Raw genomic sequence first — 18,268 nt, forward strand, 5'->3', positions numbered from 1 at the left:
CTTCCAGACAGTGGTGATTTTAACCTTCTTCTGACCTGCAGATTGTTTCAAGATGAAACAATCTGAAAGGTATTGAAGGCTAAATTAATCTTTGGTGGTATTCGTCACACGCAACTTGACAAAGGTCAAGTAGACCCTGACTCACAATGATGGGAACCACTGCTACAGGGCAATCTCATCTGTCCCTATAGGACTGAGACTACAGCAGAAAAGTGTGGGTCTGTACAAGACACTGAGAAAACTGTGTCTCAGTGAAGTCCTCTTCACCTCTGTTTCCCTCTTTTTTTACACTCAGCGTGTTTCTGATTTTTTTTTTCACGCTAATTTATCACTCCTCTTTCTTTCTATTTGTGCTTTAATGTGCGTTTCTCTTCACTGTGACATCTAAATCCTGAGTCTACACCACGAAGCTTCAGTGTCAGAATCACTCAGGCTGATTCACTTAAATGTTTGTGTCGTACAGTTCTCTGGTCTGCCATAATATTGCATGTGGGGTAACATGAGAGAGGGGGAGACCTACGGCCAACTGGTCACTTATATGGCTCTTAGCTCTGGTGAATTAACATGCAGCAGGGACTTCTGAAACTTCGAAAACTGGATCTGGGAACACCGGTTTGGGAACCTCCTCCTGTGTCCTGCACCTCCACCCCGTCCTTGCTTTCTCCACCCCTCTCCTCCTCCTTCTTCCTCTCTATGTTATTTCACCGCTCCACCGGTGCGCTCAAAAGCCAGAGCGCAGACGAAGCTGAGTGGATGCTAGAGAGCTGACAGAAGAGGGAGCGAAAGACAGACAGATCAGAGAGAGTTCTTTACAGTTACATGCGGGTGCTATAAAACTACCAAGTGAAGCGCAGCCATCAGTGTCCGATCAGCGCAGAGCAGAAGAAACACGGAGCGCCAGTTCGTCCCCCCGCTTCAGCACCGCAGGGAGGAGGCACGGAGAGGAGGAAAGATTCCCCTAAACGCAGTGAGAGCGTCGGATGAGGAGAAGAGGAGAGCGGAGGGCATCGGTTAGGCAAGAACAAGGAGTAAGTACAAAAACTGAAACTTATCCACAATCTGGTGATTGTTGTGAAGTTTCAACTTGTCTGCACTGCAGTTTGCATTTTTAATGCATGTCAAAAAAAGCATATGCAAGTTGTTCCACAAGAGGAGAAATGGAGCTGTGTGTGTGTGTGTGTGTGCGTGTGTGTGTGTGAGAGAGAGAGAGATTATATTTGATTCAAGCGGGTCTGGTTCCTGCACAGCTGCACCCACTGCATGTTTGTTTTACCGCTTTAAATATTTATTCAGCTAGAATATTTCAACTTTGTCAGACAACCAACAAAATGTTTCTCAAAAGCAGCGAAACATCTGGGGTTTCAGCTGCACTCAAAACATGTCTGTCAAGTAACAAGAATGCTCAACATCCTTGTTACCTTAGAAAACTAAAAGCACCTATAATCAGTTCCAGTAAGTTCCTACACGGTATTAAGTCAGGGAAAACTCTTTTCTGAGATGTTATAGAGGAATGCTAAAGCCCACTGACCATTGAGACGTGTGCTGTGAGACTGTCCGATGGAACAGAAACGGGTCCTAAGGTGACACCCATAAAAGAGAAGTTCGGTCACCAGAACATACTGCATATGTAGTGTGTTTTGGTCAAACCCTCATATGGAAAGTAATCAGCTTTGGTGCTTTTGGCCTTTTTTCATTCTCATCTTAATAAAAGTTTGTACATTCAGTATAAGGACTATTGTAGAGCAGCAGGAGTATGGACTACAATACAGATGTTCATTTGAGGAATTATGTAGTGTAGCTATATCACATACAAATCAGATTTCTTCAGTACAGTTTAATTGTTATTCTAGCTGGTGATAACATGTTGCTTTGGTTTTAACAGTCTTGGGGTTCATAGTAAATAAAACGGGAGATGATGTCACCTCTGCCTAAGTGAAGCATCACTTTTCATTAATTTTCCTTGTTCAAAATTCCTCTCATCTTTTGTCTGAGTGATCCTGACAACCCTGAACCTCCCGTATTTTCCCGTCCTCTTGCTTCTCTTTTCTCTCTCCTTCTTCATTCATCCCCCTCTCCACACATCTCTCATACACACACACTCACACATGGACATGCACGTTCATACCAGGATTGTGCAATAGCCAGGGGCGGAGCAAACAGGGTGGCACACCCCCCCTCTACAATCTGACTGGCCACCTTTAGTGCAAGTGTTATTCTTAAATGGGTTGCTGAATTATGGCATAATACGCATATAATGGTATTGCTTGGTTATTATCAGTATACGTCATATCACAATACATTGTCCAAATCAGTACCTCCTCTCTATCTTTCTCAAAACCTCTCATGTTTCGATTTAAGCTTTATTCACAAGGATGTGTAGAATAATATTCCAAAAACAATTCAGTATATAAAAATGTAACACATTGTAACATACTGCCGCCATGTCCACTAATGTCTTCCTCTCTCCCCTTGACTGAACATCAAGCTATTAGTCTAATTTTCTCAGCTCATCAAACCTACTGTAGTTTGGACACTTGGTATACAGAAGTTGATGATTGAATAGAAAACACAGTACATCTCGATCACCCGCTTAAAAGAAATGCACTCATGAAAGCAGTGCATTCACAAACTTCTGTCTTCTTACTTTCAGCATATCTTTTATTTTCAACTATTTGCTGTTTTTATATATAAAAGCACACACACACACATATTACACAGCTAAGTGTTGCAGCACAAATGTGAGAAACAGTGTGCTTGCTTGATTCATGCTTTCACCAGTGGTAGGATGTAAAGGCCATTTAAAGGGCCTCGTTTGTGATTTATTCATAAGGACATCTAAAATTAGTAGCTAAATGTGTTGGACTGGAGCAAGAGAGCAGGGACGGGGGAGACGTGTGTGTGTGTGGGGGGGGTCTCAATATAATTTTCCTATATTCCCTGACAGTGGCAGCTCCAGACTTATTGGACCCTAAATCCGCCACTCACAACACCAAGCCCCGCCTCTCCTTCTCCACAAAACCAATCACACTGACTTCCCGGGAGGAGAGTGAGGTAAGAGAAAGTAATTTTTTATTTTATGTTTCACAAGGTGCTTATTCCATAGTGTGGAAAAAGCCCCCCTTGTGTCCTTTCCTTATTATTATCATCAGTTATTTCAGGGGACCACATGTATGAATGTGAATTGATTGATCAGCTGAACTGTTATAGGTGGTTGCTACAGTGATGAAATGGCAGACGGTGACAGCCATCTTTCTTCTGGTGGTTCTATATCTGGTGATGGGAGCAGCAGTCTTCAGGTCCTTGGAGCAGCCTCATGAGAGGTGGGCAGGATATCTACGTGTGTGAGCGTGTGCATCTGTGTGTGTGTGTGTGCGTGTGTGCATGTGTGTGTGTGTGTATCTCTTGTCCTTCTGTGTACCTTACTACCAGAAGAGCCATCCATCGATCTCTCTACCCTTTATTCACCCATTCATCCATTTAGCCACCATTCTATTACTGCTTTCTGTCGATTAGCTGTAAATTGCTCATGCCTTTCAAGCATTTCTTCTTCCACTGAAAATTACAGGTATTAAGCTGCTAAAAAGTGCAGTGTGAATCTGTGAACACTAAGTGACCGCTATGACCATGACCTATTATCATGATACTTTGCAAATACTTTATAAGGTAAAATATTACTCCTGTGGTGCTGCTTATACAAGCCTTCAGTGCTGTTGATCAAAGAATACTTCATCTACATAGACTGAATGATTGTGTATGGTAGGGCTCTTATTGTGAAGATGTATCTAGAAGGCAGTGGCTATGATGCTGCGACTGGTAAGAATTAATCTGAATGTCTCACTGTGGAGTCCCACAGGGTTCTATAATTGGGCCTCTATAATTCAATCTCTGTATGATTTATGTCAGAAAAGATTTTTCTTCAAAGCTACACTGAAGACATCCAGGTTTGTTAAGTCTGTCATCAAATAGCTCAGAGTTTCCCCACGGTAAAATGAAGAAATGCTGGAGATCAAGGGATTGCACCATAGAGGAAAAATCTGAACTTCACTGGACAACCACAGCATGGAAAAATGTTTAAACTTATCTTTACACAGAACTTCTTAATTTAGGAGACTGTGCTGTACAGCCATTAGTCAGTAACACTGAGTGTTATCCCTCTGTCAAAGCCGGTCAAATAAGGGTTTTGAGAAGGGTGGAAATGTGAAGACACAATAACATTTTTTCTCATCCTTGTTCACTTTCTCTGCTTTCTCTGTCCTAGTGCCCAGCGTTTGGCCATTCTGTCCCAGAAGCTGGAGTTCTTGTCCAGACACCCCTGTGTTAACCAAAGCGAATTGGAGGAGCTGGTAAAGGTGTGAGACTCACCTTACACAAAGAGTGATCTGAGTCATTTGTACATGTAGCTGCAGTGCTTTCAGAACCATGGACAGCTCATACAGCTTCACAGGAGGAGTATGAAGAAACGTTGACATCTGGGGAGTTTATTTTAGTTTTCCCTAGTTGAGTCCTGCTCTCAGTTCTGAACTATTAAACCCTTCTTGGCCACTTACATTCATCTTAATGTATTCACTTTGAGAGTTTAAGATTTTTGAATCATATTTCCATCTTTAATTCATTGGACAGACAACCACACAACCACACGTTCCTGCTTGTACTGCTACAGGAAACACACGGCTCAAAAGCACCTGCTTAAAAGTTTACTAATGTTATTCATGACAGTGGCAAGGAAGCTACACAATATATGTTTTTCCAACCCTTTACTCTTTGTTGATGAAATGTTGATGTGAAACACAAATTTGAACACAAATCTCTTTCCCCCTTCCAGCAAGTTGTGTCTGCGATCCGGTCAGGAGTAAACCCTGCAGGGACACTGACCAACCCCAGCAGCCTGTGGGACCTGAGCTCTGCCTTCTTCTTTGCTGGAACTGTTATCACAACCATCGGTAGGACACAAACAGACACACACACACAGACAGCATGTCTAGGTTTGTTCAGACAGCCACTGGTTCAGACTGATTACTACCACACAAAGTAGTTTCACTTTATGGTGCGAATGTGTATTTGTCTGATACAGCTCTCACTTTAGTACGTATTAGCTTGTTGGATCAAATCTAATAGATTTCCTTTTAAGTGAATGTGTCATGTATCCATTTAGGTGCACACTGATCTGAATGAAACTGTTACGGTCCGTTATGCAACATAACTTCCTGCTGCGAGAAGTGGAGGGTGAAGGGTTCTGGATATAATCAAACTCATACTCAGTGCTGCTTGGCCATAGATCCACTGTGTGTACGTGTGTGTGTGTACATGTCTACACTACCCTGTTTAACTCCTGATCTTTCTTACACTCGTCTTATTATCTTATTACTTCCTTTTTTCTTTTTTGCTTCTTTTGTTTTGTAGACAGTCACTTAACCACACCTAAATGTAGGAGCACTGCTGTTGAAGCTGTTACTGCAGAGGTTCGATCTGAGGGTACAATAGAAAAAGAAGGAATAGAAATTTTACTTTAAAAATATCGTGTGACACAAGTAGACAAATAGTGTGTCATCTCTTTCATCTTTCATCTGATCTCATGAAAAGGTGATTTATTTGCAGTCTGTTTGCCCCTCTGTCCTCTCTGCAGGTTTTGGGAACATCTCGCCCCACACAGAAGGGGGAAGGATCTTCTGCATCGTATACGCCTTGCTTGGGATACCTCTATTCGGCTTCCTATTGGCTGGTGTGGGAGATCAGCTTGGCACCATATTCGGCAAAGGCATTGCCAGAGTTGAGAAAATGTTTGTGGTGAGTCTGAAGGTAACATATAGAAACACTTAAGGTGTCTCTGTATGTTACTGTTTTTCACAGGAGAATTTTTATAATGCTATTGCCTGCAGCCAACTGTATAGAATATGATGAGACTATTGATGCAAAAATACAATATTGTTGCAAGCTTTTGCTCATACATTTACTGTTTCTGTAGCACATGCTGCCCCAATGGGACTCAAATTCAACATTTTCAGGATCATGACAATGTCTTTTAAACAGAAATGATCTAAGATGGTTTAGAAACTCAAAAAAACTAGAAATTGATATTGTTAGTGCACGCTAAGGCCGACAGTAGGTGTGTGTGCTGTGTGTGTGTGTAAATGAGCCCTGTGCCTGCACACTTTAGATGCAGTGAGAACAAAGCCTTTGACCTGAATTTACATTTGGATGAATAATTCTGCAGCTGAGTGGCATACTGAGACAGTGTCTGTGCATAACGGCTCCACTTAAGACTTAAAACTTAAAACTGTTAATCATTTCTGGTTTTGATTTACAGTGGGTTGGTCGTCGGAGTTCAAACTAAGTACCTGGAGTCTCTTATTCTGAGGTCCAAACTCGTTAAAATGCTAAAACTATCTGAATGAAGAGCAAGTCTCATAATTGCTGCTGTTCAACAGTAAACTTTCAAGTTGTTGTACTCATTTTTCATCATGTTTGAATTTTTAATTCTATTTCTAAGATGAACTTGGCTGAAAATAAAGCTGCCCTAGTGACTTTGGCATTAACATGTTGTTACGAGCTTGTAGATTCCAAAAAGAGAAATAAAGCTCACACAGTTTGCGCTCAACTTTTTAAACTTGAGGTTGCTGTTATGAATAATTTGCTTTACAGTCTTGAATGAAATGAGCAGAAAATCTGAATGAGTTTCTCCTTCTGCTGCTCTTAGGGCACCCGAGGGACTCAGTAATGAATATTATGATTAAGGCTGAGTACAGAGGACAAAAGTTCATTGTGTAAGCGCGTGTTTGCCAAATCCATATTGCTCTGTGTCCACTGCTGCACTATCCCCAGTGTGAATGTCCTTTCTTTTCTATTGCACCCGAGGGACCAATTTATGGAATAATGCCATTGCTGCCTACAGCATCAAGCTGTTTTACCATATCTATTGTTGGTCTTTGGTGCCGAATGAAATGTTAGATGGATTGCCATGAAATGTGTTGCACACCTTAATGTCCAATATAGGATGAACTGTAATAACTTTGGTGATCTCTTGACTTTTCATCTGGTATCATAATTTTTTAAATTTTTTTTAATTTTATTTCTGTCCAGAGCCAGTTTGGGCCTTGTGAAACAGAAAATATTGACAGTTTTTCTTCTTTGGCTCCTTTGGCACCTCCACATGAAAGCTCTGGATGTGGTTTGCACATTGATAATATTGTCTCTGGGTGCATGGCATTAGTATTCTGATGTTAGCACAAAATGCTTGGTGAAATAAGACTTCTCAGTCTTCTCAGAGCCACTAGCATAATTATAGACTCAGTCTTCTTAAGCATCAAATCAGCAGCCTGTTTTTTTGTCTTCCCTTTATGCTGGCTTCCACACAACATTCAGTATCGTACTTTACTCTCTCAGTGTTACTCAGTATCTTGTACTACCTCTCCTCAACCGCTGGACAAATTTGTTGATTGTAGCATAAAAATATCAATATTAGATCTGGATTTACTCTTTCAAGCACCTGCTTGCCAGCAGCCCAGCAGTTAACGTGAAGAGACAAATAATTTGAGGCTTACAGTCCGGCGTCCTCAGTTTCTGTTCCATAGCTCAGATCTCCTTCCACAGTTTAATCCTCGGTGCAATTCAATAAATGAAACAACTATTTTTAGAGTTCAGTGTTCAGCATCCTCGGCTCAGAGGTGTCTGAGCCGAGGATGCTGAGGAAACTGCTCAACATCCTAAACAACAAGTCACACCCCCCACAGAACGCCACAGGAAGTCCTTCCTCCCTGTGGCTATCAAACTCTTCAATTCATCCCCTTTCTCCACATAGGACAATAACAATTTATCCTGCACTACAGTTAACACTTTAAGATTGTATCCGCACCTTATCCGGTGCCATTCTGCGCCTTATCTGCCGTTATCTATCTATATCTCATGTATATACAATATACTGTTATTTTTTTTATAGTACTCTGTTATTTTTTATATATTATTATATTTTGTGGGGAAATTACTTTCTACTTTTGTATGCTTCTTTGTATTGCAACCCTGGCACAACAATTTCCTGCGGGATCAATAAAGTTCTTATCTTATCTTATCTTAGATTAGGTTTTAAGCAAAAAAACAACAAATCCAAGATGGCGTCAGCAACTGATTAGATGTAAAAAGACTTTCATTTTTACATTAACTTACAGACATTATTTCTTTCCTTCTCTTAACAAAATCAGCTGTTCCAATCACTCCAGCCGTGTCTCCACATCACCACATTTTCTTGTGCCCAAAATAATTCAGTCATATTGTACAATTTCCTGAATACTGTCTTATCAGAGACATTCCAGAAAGGCTCACACTAACCTTGAACAGCCTCCTCAGTTACACAGTTATTGTCTCTTTCAGCCTTTTCTGCCTAAAAAAGTCAACTTGATCATTTACTGATATTATCATTTAGTCACTTTACGTGATTATAATTATTCACTTTACCTTACTTTGTGTGATTTTGATTATACATTTTGATTTCCCCCGCTAGAGAAATATTCACCACGCTGCATGCATGTTTATAGCGATCACAAACAGATCAGAGCTCTAGAACTTGTAAAGGTACCTGTTGCACAGTTGAAGTTCACTGTCAAATTACTTGTTTTCTGTCCCTCTGTCCTGTAGCACTGGGACATCAGTCAGACAAAGATCCGCGTCATCTCCACCCTGCTGTTTGTGTTGTTTGGCTGCCTGCTGTTTGTGGCGCTCCCAGCAGCCATCTTTAAACACATCGAGGGTTGGTCTGCGCTGGAGTCCCTTTACTTTGTGGTCATCACCCTGACTACCATAGGATTTGGAGACTTTGTGGCAGGTACAAACACAAAGCCAATGACTGAAGACCAATACAGACAGACAGACAGACACATTAAGCCTTTCAGTCTCTCTGCATCAGACCTGTATATCTCATCAGGTGGACTGTTTTGGATTCTGTCGGATGTATCACAGTCATTGCCTCTGTCTGCCTCTGTCCCTGTGTCTAGGTGGCTCAGAAATAGAGTACTTAGATTACTATAAACCAGTTGTATGGTTCTGGATTCTGGTGGGACTAGCCTACTTTGCTGCCATCCTCAGCATGATAGGTGACTGGCTCAGAGTCATCTCCAAGAGGACAAAAGAAGAGGTATGAGACTGTTGGTTTGATTCACACCTTCTTTTACTTCTATTGCAAGTCCTTTGTGTCACTTTTTCTTTTTTTCTGTCAACTTACCTGTTTGTCTGTCTGTGCTTTTACCTTGTACATGTCTTTGTCTCTTTCCTTGTGTTGCTCAGAGACACTCTAGCTTACAGTGCCAAGCCCCAGCCTCAACTTTTGCCCTCTGCTTAACTTCATTTCAATGATAAGACTCTTTTCTAATCCAATCGACAGTCTGCTATCTAAACACGGTTGTAGACCATTACTGTGAGCATCTTCAGGGAGAGAGAGAGAGAGAGAGAGAAAGAAAAGGTGATTTGCACAATGTCTGATGATGTCCTTATCAGAAAATATATCTACAGCTGTCTGTGCTCTAAATATAACAGAGGTTATGTAAATGAAATAGAACATCTGGGTGTTTTCACAGAGACACTTAACTGAAAAGCTTGGAGGTTCCCATCCAGAGTGATTAAGTCGACAAGTTTGTTGTAATTAGAGTTCACTGCACTTTGACTTTTGGTGATAGGTGAGTGTGAATAAAGATTTGGTCATACTTTTGAGCCAGTTCATAACTAAAAACCTTTTCAACAAAAAAGGCTTGTATCTTTGACTAGTTAAATGAGACTGGTTGGAATTGTTAAGTGATGATACATGATGTATTGTGTGTGTGTGTGTGTGTGTGTGCACTAATCCATGTTTTCTCATGCTGAAGTCCTGCTCTAATACGCCGTAATCAAACTGGCCTGTAAATGTATGTGTTATTGTCACAAGGCACTGGAATATAGTCATGACTAGAGGCGAGGCAGTGGTTAAAGTGTTTGTGGTTGGTAGACTGTCTCTAAGGCTGCTGCAGTTGTTTTTATGGGATATTAGGAGAAAACTGAAGCATGCTGGTGTACCTTTAAGGCACACAGTTATCCTGGTTAATATCCAGAAGGCTGTGCACACCTCGCTTCTTCCTTTTGTTCAAGAATTTCCCTTCAGGGATAAATAAAGGAATTCTGATTCTGATTCTGATTGTGTTTCAGTCTTATTTTTTGTCTGCCTGCCCTGAATGAAAACAGAAGCAACAGTGGAAAACTTGGCTGTATTCATTAGTAGTAATTAGCCTGTCCTGCTGTCGAATGTCATGGCACTGTGTGCAGTACAGAACATACAGTTTGCTCTCGCTGTGTTGACTTAAGTCCAATGTTACTTGTCCTTGGAGATGTTTTGTACTGTCAGATATTTGGCAGCATGTGGCAGCATGACCTCTGCAACACACTGAAGACCTCTGTTGTACTATCACGCTGTTCTCTCGAAGAAATATGCATATCGTTTTTTTCAAAGTGTATTCAGCTGCGTGTGCATCCCGTGTAGTAACAGATTTGTTCTTTTAATGTGATTGAGTTGACTTCCTGGTCAGTGACATTGTCTCTCTCTCTCTCTCTGCTTCACTCTGAAACAAAAAACATAAAAGTGCGCTAAGAAAACCGACAGCCTCTAAATGAAGTTGTCGTGGTCCTCTAGCTCAGTAGAGGACCATGGATTTATGATTTATTGTATTTGTCAGCTTGTGGAACAAAAATCAAGCTGAGTGGAAGAAAAAGCAGTTAAACTTGGACATCGTAACAGGAAAAAATGTGATATCTACTGGATGTTCATGAATGCACCAACAAGTACAGTTTTGAGAGCAGTAACAGTTTGAATCAAAATCCATTAAGATACGGAGAGAATATACAGTAAATTTGGCTAATACAGTAAAGGCTGTGATGGAAAACTGCAGCAAAGCCTTAACTCCTCTGCATGTTGACTTTTGCATTGCACTGAACTGAGTGGAAACTCACAGCTGCAGCAAAGCACATTACTGCAGACTCACAAAACTGCTGTCCTCACACAAAACAACCAAAAAGGTCCTTCAAAGATTACCCCTAAAAGCTGATTCAGTTGTTCGCTTGTACTCTTCTTTTCTTTCTTTTAGATCTCATACAACAGTTTCAGGCACGACCACCCACCATTTATGCATATCCCTCCATCAACTTATTTTACGCTGTCTCTTTCCTTGCAGGTAGGAGAGATCCGAGCTCATGCTGCAGAGTGGACCGCTAATGTCTCAGCAGAGTTCAAAGAAACTCGCCGACGTGTCAGCGTTGAGATCTACGATAAGTTCCAGCGTGCCGCCTCAATTAAACGCAAACTGTCCTCGGAGCTGGGGTTTAGCCCCGCTCCAGAACTCACACTGCCCAAGAGGACCGTGTCGGTCAATTTCAATGATGACAAGAACGAGAGGGACACGGGGCTGCAGGGCCTCATGACACCTCTTACAAGAAACGGCGGCGTGTTCATGAACGGTTTGGACCCAGAAAGAGGCGATATCTCCGTCATCGAACACCTTAAATAGAAAGAGGAAGGTCAACACCCTTTCAGCTCTTTCCAAAGTCTTCCCATTTGTCATAATTGGTGGCAGCAGTGCTGAGAGCAGAGCTGCTTGACCAAATGAACTGATTTTATTAGCAAATCGAGTAGAAATGACAATGAGAAGAAGAAGAAATGTAAAAACATTTCAGTGGATTGACAGTGGGACACTTCCCCACTCTCTTCTCTCTGGTGAAACAAAGAGCAAGAAGAAGAAGAACATACAGAGCTGATCTTATTGAAAATTGCATTCATGGGTGTCAACTAAGTCTCACCTTGGAAGAAGGCAAACTTGCTCATTGATGATTATTTGGGTTTATTTGGGATTATTTGGATAATATCAACAAGTTAACCCTTGCTAAAGGACAAAAAAGTTTTTAAAAACAGTATAAAAGACCTTATATCTGACAGTTAAAAGAATGTCCATGATGCCTGTCTGTGTTTGCAGCACCCGTATATTTTACATTTTAACAAGTTAGTATACACTTTTAGTAAGCAGCTTTAAAACATATGAACATTTTTTATTTTGTGGGTTTTATTTTGTAGTCTTTGACATTTTCTTTCTTTACTGGACAGTTGGTAGTATAGTGGGAGGCAGGAAAAAGAAAAATGATGTTATATATATGGTTGAATGTGATGGTATCAGAACTGATGATATCTGAGCCATAAATATGGTGGATTCTGATAGGGAGAGGCAGCTCTTGTGATAAATGACTGCAGAATGTAAAGATGTTGAGGTGGTCTGATATGGTGGTTCTTGAACTACACTTGAGATGTGGCAATGTGTTATATGAGCTCATTTTAGTTCACATTTATGTGTAATAACTCAGTAAAATGTATTTTTACTGCACCAAAAACTAAAACATGAACCTTAAAAGTATTTTAAACTCTTTCTGTATGTAATTTCCACCTCAGCTGAATCCACTTGACATATTTTAGAGTCTAAACCTTTCTTGCTGGTTTCACTAAGTTGAGGTTATAGAGTAGCTTATGTAAATGGGGTTACTAGGTGGGATAGTGAATTTGTTATCAATTGCCCTTCACGGTTTGGTTTCTAACAATCAAGACAAGCCACTATATTAAACAACAGTCCCATTAGACATACATTTATTTACTCCAGTCTTTTACAACATGTATGTTGTAGGTAGGTAAATGTTCTAATTTACACAGTCACTTGTAGTTCAAGTAGTTAACTCGTACTTAGGTTACAGTTAGGTTTTTTATGTTTCTTTTTCAAAACAGTAGTTTTTCAGTGCAGCTTCCTTCCTACCATTCAAACATGCTTTTGGGTAACTGTAGAGTTGTATCTCTGTCATCCCACTAAGCTGTGTAGCCAGTACTTAACAGCTTGCCCACTGTTGTTTCCAGGCATCCATTTTAGCCTACAGTCTTTAGATCTTCTTTTAGGTCTCTCTCTCTGATCTTTGTCACCATCTCTTCTCAGTTTTAGAGAAGAGGAAGCAGGTGCCAGAAGTGTGTCTCTCTGATTCTCTTCTCCATCGCTGTGCCTTAAACTCTACTTTGCCAAACCAAGGACAAACACATTACACTATGAAGTGGACAACTGAGTTTTCATGCATATGTTGGTATATCACTAAGGACTTTGTTTACTTCAACTGAGAAAAGGTTTGAGGTGTTTTATAAGCTCAGTGTTGTCGGTTTATGTCCAGTACAATAAAGCTAAATCAGCTGTTTGTGCTCATTAAGTTCTGCTGGCTCTGCAGCCACATGTGATCATAGTCATCCAATACTTTGTGTTTTCTATAGTAATATGATTGATATGACTCAGTGGACTGAGTATACTGTTTCAGGCTTGACTTTTTAAAAATTTGTTTTAATGTTTGGAAGCAGAAAATGTTTATGTTCTGATGCAGTGACGCATGAATGATGCAATGCCCCTTTGAAATGTTCATTTATGTGAGTAGGTTAAACATTTATCAGTATCATACGGAGCTCTGATATTACTTCTTCTGCAGCAAATGTTTCAGTTTACTCTCTGCTGATCAGCCCAATGCTGCTATAATTCACGGTGAACTGCATTTCTGAGTAGTACAAGATGCCACATGTCTTGCAAACAACTGTTGAACATAAATGCATCTGATCTGTCACTGTCAGTTGGAGTACCCCTGATGTCCTGGAGAACATCGTGTCTCTGGTTTAATCAACGTACTGTGGACATGCAAGACCTGAATGATAAGAGTGTGAGAAAACTTGTTTACATTGATGAGACGTGATGCTTTGGTAGGAGGTTCACACATGTGGATTTGCACATTGAAAGCTTATGAAAGCTTCAGATGTTACAGCACGAGTAAAATAGACTACAAATAGGAATAAGTGGTAGTAGACTACAGTAGGAATAAATTCAGTCTTAATGCCTAGCTTTCTCTCTCTCACACACACATACGTGCACAAATACACAATGAGGATTTTCTTCCACATGTGTGTGCCTGTCAGTGAAACTGCACTTTGATCCGAAAGCCTTTGAACATAACACCGTGCTCTGTCTTCAGCAGCTAACCAGTCCATCCAGTCACAAGGCTTCGATTTCGTTGTTATGCGACATTAACGACAACTGCACGGTTTGGCATTGAAACTTTTCTCTTTAACGATCCAAGCAAGAGAATTTAACACTTAGATCATTACCCACTTATACACAGGGCGAGTGAAACCAGTTCATATCTGACTGCTTGATTAGGTTGACCACAATCTAGTGTGTAATGATTTGTCAGGTACAGCTTGTGGTTTTATATGGTACAGATGATATGCTGTCAGCAGCAGGTAAGAATTTTCATGATGTTATAAGAATCAAGGACACTTCCAGTTATCTGATCTTTTTCAGTCCTCACCGATTTCCAGCTGTGAGAAATGAGGCTTTTAAGTCCAACAGATGAACTAACAGAAAGATGAGATACAGATGTTTTTAACTGTAGCAGTCTGGATGGTTCAGCACTAACACTGAATGACAATAGTAGTGCCATTACACTGTGTGGTGGCTGCTTCGCTCTGCCTTTGCCTTCTCTCATTGCTGTTCATTTTGTCTACAAACATGTGACATTACACAATCATTTTATTTAGCTATGCTAAAATGAAACTAACTCTGAGACTTTTTTCATTTTCTGCTAATGTGATAGATTTGTTCATGCTTTCTATGATGATGATCATGAAAACTATTTTTCTAAACTGTATTTATGTGTCTTTCTACACTAATGTGAGTCTGGGAGGACATGTTAAATAATACATAATACTATCTGTAGAGCTTACTCAAACACAATGTAACAATGATTTTTGTACAATATATGACTTGAAAATATACCAGATTTCAATTACTTCTCTGTTTGTTGTTTTATTCAAAGTGCTCAGTCATATGATCTGTCAGGTTTGTTTTTTTTTAATTAGCAAACAACAAAAGAAGTTCGATCCATAAGCTCTTCCATCTTCTCAGCAAAAAAGGTTTAAACTCGGTAATAATAATTAGTACAATACGTACAATAATTGTTTGAACTTCAGGGGCTTTCTCTTGCCTGAGAGTCACTTTCCTGGAATTTTTTTCAGTAACAAAAATGATAACTGTCTATACATGGGTATACTGCAAATAGGATCTGCTAATTTGGCATTTTTTTTAATGTTGCAAGTTTTCCCAAATGTCTTCATCTTCATAGTTAACTTTACATGTTCAATATATAGTCATGAATATTTACAATTCTAGACAAATATTCCATAAAATTTCGTCAAATTTTCAATAGTTTTAAAGTTTCTTGCCAACTTGTCAACTAATGACCTACTCATTCTCACCACCAGCAGACATAACTCTGCTTTATGAAATATTTGGAAGCACATTAATCAGTATCTTTTCTTCTTTCACACAGTTCACAGCCACAGTGAACCACAGAGTAATTATTAGTGTTTAAACTTCCTGAAGGATACAGTGGTCTGATGAGTGTGGCTGGCCACTGACAGCAGGTCTTATGATGCGTGAGGTAAAGTTATCAAAGCAGGAAGTGCAGACCAGAATCAACAGCACACAGTCAGACAGATACAGTACACTGGTTCATTTCACATGATATTTTCTCTATTGTAAGGGTCCATCTCGTCAGTCAAGGCTGCGAGAGCCAGGAGATGTACAGGAACCACAGGACTGGTTATGGTGTAATCAAAATCAGATCCATAAAAGAACAGAAAACTGGCTGCTGGTAATGGTCAATATGATCATTTAAAGCCCAGAAGCCACACAAAAATATGTTGTTCTTACTGTTACTTGTTGGAGCTTCAGTGTGCAGGAGGACAGACATGCAGAGCCCGAGAGCTGTAACGAAGACATGAATGATTATTCAAAGTAGAACATTTTGTCATATAGGAACAGTTCAACATTTCTGGAAATAGACTGATTTGCTATCTTGAGTAGAGTTAGATGAGAAGATTAACATCACTGGGGAGCACATTAGTCCAGTGGTTAGCACTCCAGGTCCTCGTGACCCTGCACAAATAAATAGTCAAGAAAATGGATGGATGGATGGATTAACATCACTCTTGTGTCTCTCCAGAAACATATGGCTACAGGCCCAGAGACAACAGATGGAGCGTAGCTAAACGTGATACAAAGCCTCTTTTCTGGTTCTTAGGAGTAGTGTATTTTGTGCACGGTCCCTGATATAAATAAATTAAATTAAAAATCCTGTAAGCAGCTGGATAGCTGACTTTTTTTGCGAGGGGATATGTTCCAGACTATATCTCGGCATGGTGCTGTAACATCAGTGTGAGGTCACTCTGCAAAACAGCAGAATGATCAGGAATTTAGTGATGAAAAATAGCCTGGCACATAATCTCAGGTAAAACTATTAATCCTAACTTTTTTATGCTTTTGGTGCTATTGATCTCATCATATGAATCTCTGCAAGAATGACTGAACTGTTGCTTTAAAACATGTCTAGAAAGGATACCTTGTTATAGTCAATTTAAAAACATGTGCAGGCTCTTACATACATATAGCACAGAATACATACAAAAACCTCTGCATTTTCTCTGCTCATACAAGTATTCGCTCTATAGATAGCTGAGTTGTTGAGCTGAGCTGAGCTGAGCTGAGCTGAGCTGAGCTGAGCTGAGCTGAGCTGAGCTGAGCTGAGCTGAGTACAGTGCCCATCCTCTGGCCTATGGGGTTCTGGGAGTTTGCACCACTGGACCACATCACATGCTCAGTATCCTATCCATTCCAGGACAGGACACACCCAGAAGTCACTTCACCCAGATCATAAAATAAGAAAGAAAGAAAATCACAAGGGCAGTGTTCAGTATTTCATTACAGCACTTTCTCTACAGTGGGGTCAGTGGACTATCCACGGTAATCAAGGCACTGTAATTAAAAAGACATGGTGAGCTGGTGAGTTCTCCAAATGTCATTTTACTTTGAGCGCCTCAAATAAATCAGTCTCAGTAGCAGAGGCTGTACAATCTCATCAGATAAAACCAATACAGTCTAAATGTCTCTGTACCTCCAAGTTTCATAGAAAGCTTATGATCAGCTCCACAGAGCAGAGCCCTGATGTATCAGCCATTCTGCATCCTTGTTCAACATGAGTCGTTTCTGAAAGTAATTTGCCTGAGGGAAGTTAATGTTTCAAAACACTGAAACTACAGGAGTCACATGAACTGAAGCATCCAGTGGCTTTTGTGTTGATTTCATTCTAATGGTTTCTATTTTTAGTTCTGTGATTCTTTGCCACAAAGGTGCTGTGTGCTGTAAAAAGCCTGGGGACGCTGGTTTTTAAAAATAGCTTGTTCTCTCTGGGTGTAATTGAACATTCTCCACCCAAGAGGAGGTGGTGAGTGCAGCAAGACAAACCCCTGAAAGTCAAATGTACAGTAGTTTCAGTGCAAACTCCTGGCAACAGGGTCAGGTGATTAGGCTGTTTTTTCTTTTAAGAATATGCATTTGAATGATTTATTCATTAAACTTATTCATGTATCAATTCTTTCTCATCCAAAGATCCTTTGTCATCCTTTTGTCTCTCCGGTGGTGCCCAGGCTTCCTGTCCCTTCTCACAGAGGACTCAGACACTCAGATATATTGGCAGGTTGCCCCTGACAGCAGACAGACACAACTTCAACAGGACACGTGCTTCATTTAACCTGCCCCAGATGCCAGGTGTTGGTGTGGCTTTGCAGCATAGCAACACGTCACATGCACGCAAACTCAAAACCAACAAGATTTTAAGACCTTCAGAGTCTGCTGTGTGCTGCCAGTTGCCTTGTTTCTTGTTAGTTCGCATGCGAGGAGAATTCACTAATCACAATGAGTACAACTCAGCCTGTGAAAGCAGCAGTATATGTTTTCTGTGCTTTGTAAGAGTAAATTTATAAATGATTCAAGTAGCTCCACATGAGTGTCTCTGTTTAAGGACTGGACATCTGTAAGAGGAAGCCTGTGGTACAAACTAGTTGCATGAAGTTTGAAAGAGTTTATCAGGTACGGAGGGTCTAATGAGAGACACTTTCAATTTGCATTTTAGGAAGTTTTGGAGCTTACCTCATAGCAGGGACAGGAAGTCAGGGTATCTGTGTCTTATAAGACATCCAACTTCAAGGGAATGCAAAAGTGCTTGAGTGCATCTTTTAACACACACCTGTGACAAATGACAGTGATGACACAAGAGTTAAGGCAGGACATCAGAAGCAGTGTTAAATACTGTGCACTCAACTTGTAGTTAATGCTATAAAAGAAAATCTATCAGTAGCGTCCTAAGA

General features: G+C 40.4%; 1 protein-coding gene and 1 long non-coding RNA gene across 2 annotated transcripts; one reads left to right on the top strand and one right to left on the bottom strand.

Annotated features, from left to right (window-relative positions):
• Positions 1-685: 685 nt before the first annotated feature.
• kcnk2a (potassium channel, subfamily K, member 2a) lies at positions 686-12,323 on the top strand. Its single transcript, XM_046384066.1, has 9 exons — positions 686-1,028; positions 2,945-3,051; positions 3,208-3,320; positions 4,259-4,349; positions 4,823-4,940; positions 5,624-5,784; positions 8,626-8,812; positions 8,982-9,121; positions 11,181-12,323. Coding segments are annotated over exons 1-9 (1,251 nt in total). The 5' UTR covers positions 686-1,027; the 3' UTR covers positions 11,514-12,323.
• Positions 5,407-18,183, bottom strand: LOC124056531. The gene is made up of 3 exons (XR_006842980.1): positions 18,051-18,183; positions 15,777-15,830; positions 5,407-5,466 (listed from the first exon to the last, which is right to left on the bottom strand). It is a non-coding gene; the product is annotated as an uncharacterized LOC124056531 (long non-coding RNA).
• Between the last annotated feature and the right edge of the window lie 85 nt (positions 18,184-18,268).

The sequence above is a fragment of the Scatophagus argus genome, chromosome 1 (assembly GCF_020382885.2).
Source record: "Scatophagus argus isolate fScaArg1 chromosome 1, fScaArg1.pri, whole genome shotgun sequence".
NCBI lineage: Eukaryota > Metazoa > Chordata > Actinopteri > Scatophagidae > Scatophagus > Scatophagus argus.

Bases quoted from the DNA above. Each gene is read 5' to 3' on its own strand.
- kcnk2a (XM_046384066.1), top strand. The intron at 8,813-8,981 runs GTACAAACACAA...CCCTGTGTCTAG, and splicing joins ATTTGGAGACTTTGTGGCAG to GTGGCTCAGAAATAGAGTAC. The intron at 9,122-11,180 runs GTATGAGACTGT...CTTTCCTTGCAG, and splicing joins CCAAGAGGACAAAAGAAGAG to GTAGGAGAGATCCGAGCTCA.